The sequence below is a fragment of the Microtus pennsylvanicus genome, chromosome X, assembly GCF_037038515.1.
Source record: "Microtus pennsylvanicus isolate mMicPen1 chromosome X, mMicPen1.hap1, whole genome shotgun sequence".
Taxonomy (NCBI): domain Eukaryota; kingdom Metazoa; phylum Chordata; class Mammalia; order Rodentia; family Cricetidae; genus Microtus; species Microtus pennsylvanicus.
Genome location: NC_134601.1, coordinates 19788630 through 19793804, shown reverse-complemented (window position 1 = coordinate 19793804; position 5175 = coordinate 19788630). Strand labels below are relative to the sequence as shown.

Here is a 5175-nt window from a genome sequence, read left to right as displayed (position 1 = left end):
AATCTGGCCTGGAAATCACTACATAGCTCAAGCTGTTTTTGAACTCAAGTTTACAGATGCATGCCACCATGCCCTGCAAAATGGGTATTTATATGCACAAGACAAAACAGAAGAAAATTGTTTTTCCTGAAGAGTAAGAGAGAAGAATGAAAGGAGCAGAAATTTTTGCATAAATTGATTGTTCTTACTTTTAAATGTTTTGATCATGTGTGATTTCTATTTTTAGAATTTTTGTATTGTCAGTATTTTCAAGTTTAGGGCCCAATGAAAGAAAGAGATTACCATATCTCTGTAGCACTGATGTGGGAGTAAAGAGTAGAAAAGATTGAGTGTGGCAAAGATAAAGTCAAGGGCATATGAATCCAGAAAAAGACAAACAAACACCCAGAAGCACACTATTATTCACAAAGTTATTAAGGGGTAAAGAAGAGGCTGTGAGGGAGGCTGAGCGTGAAGAAGGTAATTGGCTGGACTGAGTCATAGTTTAAGGAGGTTAAGCTTAAATTATTTTGGTTTCTATTGGATAAAGAGGCCTCTAACAACCAGAGCTTTTGTGAGTATAGGTAGAGAAAATAGCTGAAGATGAAAGTTTGTGCTAGGATGCTCTCCGTTACAACACAGAAATTTGAGTAATGGCTTATTGTAATATCTGGAGCAAGGCCAGTGATAGGAGCAGGATCAAGGTGTGGATCACTCAGAGAAAAGAGTTTTTTTAGTACTCCATTTTAAAGTGAAAAGTTGTATGTTGATCTGTCATATGCACCTGTTAGGTAAATGTATACCGAAGTACTTCTCAGTATGGAAACTACAAGTATAGCCTCTATCTATGCCAAACAAACCTGTAATCAACATCAGATTTCTGGTTTCACTGGTCCTACTTTGAGCCTCAGTGGCCCTAGTAGAAATGTCACATCTCCCCCCCCCCCCCCCCATGAGCTCTTTTCATACTATCTTATTCTCACAACGTTTTTAGTGCTTAATAATTAAAAAAAAATTAGCTTTATTTATTTTCTTTTATATGTATGGGTGTTTTTGTCTGCATGTATGTAAGTGTACCATGTGCATGTCTGGTGCCCACAGAGGCCAGAAGACAGTACTATATCCCCTGTGACTGGAGATATGGATGGTTGTGAGTCACCATGTTGGTGCTAGAAACTATGCCTGGGTTCTCTGCAAGAGCAAAAAGTGCTCTTAATCTCTGAGCCATCTCTCCAGCACCTCTTACTGATTCTTGATTTTTCTGAATACCTAAACTATTTGGAAACCTTCCCCATTTCTCATTTCTGTGATGGAAGGGAACAGAGGAATAAAACAGTGATTGACAATAAAACTTTATGTTTCTATTTTGGACGAAGGTAAGCTTCTCTAAAATTTAGAAAGCACATCAGACAAGGGATTGCTCATTTACCCACCCACTGCCCCTAAATCTGCTCCAGTTCTGTCCTATTCACTCCCTTTTCCTACCCTATAACCTAGTCCAGTCTTTTCTCCCTGTCCTAGGCCAGACCTGGTGCCCACTACGAAGCATGAATAAATGAGAAACTGACATTCATTCAGAAACTCAACAGGTGAACAGGCTTAAATGGCTTATTGATGCTCCTAATATGTACCAGCCATTGCTTAAGAAGCAAAATGAGACACCATTCTTGCCATTCTGGAACTCACAAGGTGGTAAGGTAAACAGAAAAATAATCAAAGAATTATAAGAATTAATGGTAAACAACATGGTTATGGAAACCTGTAAGACTGTGGGAGCAAAAGGAAGGGACTAATTCAAGCAAGATGTTAGAAGAGACATTTAGGAGGTGACACAAAAATGAGGGTGTCCACAAAGAGCTAAGACACAGGAAGTAAAGCAGCTACTGCAAGGTATTCCTCTACGGCATCCTGTTCATAGCCCACTGAATGCAGAAATAATGGGAGTTTGGCGGTGGTGGTAAGGAGATAACAATATGACTAATGTACAAATTCAAAAGTATCTAACATTAACTTATCACACCTTACTTTCTACAGGAATTCTTTACATCACTTCCAACCGATAACCTTACAGGCTCAGTCTCCATTTAAACCTTACTTAATATAGCCAAATCAGCCTCTGCTTCTATCTCAGATAACTGTTCAAGATGTATAGCATCTCTGTTGAAAACATTGCCTTAAGGTCTAGGAGAAACAACTTTGCATTTAGAGACCATGTGAATTAAAGTGCTCTCACACAAGCAGTCCTTCCTTCTACGCCATCAAAGGGCAGAATTAGCTGATAGAATGAGGTTAAGGGTTATTCCTGGAAAATCAGGCTAAATTCTCATCTGTGAAAGGGGCTCTGGGATTTCTCATGGCTTAGAGAATTGCTAGAAAAATCTACTTTTCAGCCCAATGGATCTACAAAGAAGAATAAAATTGGAACCACTGAAGAAAAACGATACCTTAAGCTCTGAATTTATTATCTTAGGCTTTGGGGACCTGGCCGAACTACGGATCCTCTTTTTTGGACTATTTCTAATTATGCATCTTGTCACCCTAGCAGGCCATACAACTATTGTGCTTATCACCCTCATTGATACCTGCCTTCAGACACCCATGTATTTCTTCCTTCGGAATCTATCTGCCATTGAAATTTGCTACATATTAGTTATTGTCCCTAACATGCTGGCTAATTTCCTGTCCAAAACCCAGCGAATGCCCATCCTGGGATGTGCTCTGCAAATGCACTTCTTTATTGCCCTGGGTGGAGCAGAGTGTTTCCTCCTTGCTGCAATGGCCTATGACCGTTTTGTGGCCATCTGCAACCCCTTGCGTTATACACTTATTATCACCAAGGCACTCTGTCTGCAGATGTTGGCTCTGGCATGCATCAGTGGTTTTACACTTTCACTCACCCTTACCACGCTGATATTCCTCCTGCCCTTCTGTCAGTCCCATGTCATCAACCATTTCTTCTGTGATATTCCTGCTGTTCTATTCTTAGCCTGCTCTGACACACGGAGCAATGAGATTGCAGTCTTCCTTGTCTGCATGCTGATTCTGTTGATACCCTTCTTGCTGATCCTGTTTTCATATGGATTCATTATTGCTGCCATCCTCAGAATCCATTCAGCAGAAGGCAGGAGCAAAGCTTTCTCCACCTGTGCTGGCCATCTACTGGTCTCTGTCATGCACTATGGCTGTGCAATTTTCATCTACATTCGTCCCAAGTCCTGTTACACTCCGGAACAGGACAAAATTGTGTCCTTAATCTATACCAACGTAACCCCAATGCTCTACCCTATGATCTATAGCTTGAGAAACAAGGAAGTCAAAGGTGCCCTCAGGAGACTCCTGGTGAGCCACAACTGATAAGGTGACAGCACAGTACTAGTTGAAAGGAAAGGCACAGGTTCAGTGTGTTCAGCCTGATATTGAGGTCTTTAATCAATTTGGACTTGAGTTTTGTGCATGGCGATAGATATGGATCTATTTTCATTCTTCTACAGGTTGACAACCAGTTCTGCAGCACCATTTGTTGAAGATGCTTTCTTTCTTCCATTGAATACTTTTAGCTCCTTTATCAAAAATCAGGTGTTCATAGGTTTGTGGGTTAAAATCCGGGTCTTCTACTCTATTCCATTGATCGACTTCTCTGTTTTTATGCCAATACCAAGCTGTTTTCAATACTGAAGCTCTGTGATAGAGTTTGAAGTCAGGGATGGTAATGCCTCCAGAAGTTCCTTTATTGTATAAGATTGTTTTGGCTATCCTGGTTTTTTTGTTTATCCATATAAAGTTGATTAATGTCCTCTCAAGAGCTGAGAAGAATTTTGTTGGGATTTTAATGGGAATTGCATTGAATCTATAAATGGCCCTTGGTAGAATTTCCATTTTTACTATGTTGATCCTCCCAATCCAAAAGCAAGGGAGATCCTTCCATTTTCTGGTCTCTTCCTCAATTTCCTCAAAGACTTAAAGTTCTCGTTAAATAGATCCTTCACTTCCGTGGTTAGAGTTACCCCAAGATATGTTATGCTATTTGTGGCTATCGTGAAAGATGATGATTCTGAGAAGCTTCTGTAAAGCAAAGGACACTGTCACTAAGACAAAAAGGCAACCCACTGACTGGGAGAAGATCTTCACCAACCCTGCAACTGACAAAGGTCTGATCTCCAAAATATATAAAGAACTCAAGAAACTAGACTTTAAAATGCTAATTAACCCAATTAAAAAATGGGGCACTGAACTGAACAGAGAATTCTCAACAGAAGAAATTCAAATGGCCAAAAGACACTTAAGGTCATGCTCAACCTCCTTAGCGATCAGGGAAATGTAAATTAAAACAACTTTGAGATATCATCTTACACCTGTCAGAATGGCTAAAATCAAAAACACCAATGATAGCCTTTGCTGGAGAGGTTGTGGAGGAAGGGGCACACTCATCCATTGCTAGTGGGAATGCAAACTTGTGCAACCACTTTGGAAATCAGTGTGGCGATTTCTCAGGAAATTCGGGATCAACCTACCCCAAGATCCAGTAATACCACTCTTGGAAATATACCCAAGAGATGCCCTATCATACGACAAAAGCATTTGTTCAACTATGTTCATAGCAGCATTATTTGTAATAGCCAGAACCTGGAAACAACCTAGATGCCCTTCAATGGAAGAATGGATGAAGAAAATGTGGAATGTATACATATTAGAGTACTACTCAGCAGTAAAAAACAAGGACTTCTTGAATTTTGCATGCAAATGGACGGAAATAGAAAACACTATCCTGAGTGAGGTATCCCAGACCCAAAAAGAGAAACATGGAATGTACTCACTCATAATTGGTTTCTAGCCATAAATAAAGGACATTGAGCCTATAATTTGTGATCCTAGAGAAGCTAAATAAGGTGAACCCAAAGAAAAACATATAGTCATCTGCCTGAATATGGGAAGTAGACAAGATTCCCGGGCAAAAACTGGGAACTTGGGGGTGAGGTGGCATGGGGCTAAGGGGAATTGGGGTGAGAAACATGAGAAGGGGAGGATTGGGGGAGCTTGGGGAATGGGATGATGGGTATAAAGGAAGGGTGGACACGGGAGCAGAGAAATATATATCCTAATTAAGGGAGCCACCTTAGGGTTGGCAAGAGACTTGACTCTAGAGGGTGTCCAGGGAGATGTCCCCAGATAGTACCTTGGGCAACTGAGGAGAGGGAA

The 5175-nt window shown here is 40.6% G+C and overlaps 1 protein-coding gene across 1 annotated transcript; it reads left to right on the top strand.

Moving 5' to 3' along the window:
- Nucleotides 1-2373: 2373 nt before the first annotated feature.
- On the top strand, nt 2374-3333 carry LOC142840262 (olfactory receptor 10V1-like). The gene has a single exon (XM_075956867.1). It carries the CDS (start codon nt 2374-2376, stop codon nt 3331-3333), a length of 960 nt encoding a protein of 319 aa, XP_075812982.1.
- The last annotated feature ends 1842 nt before the right edge of the window (nt 3334-5175 follow it).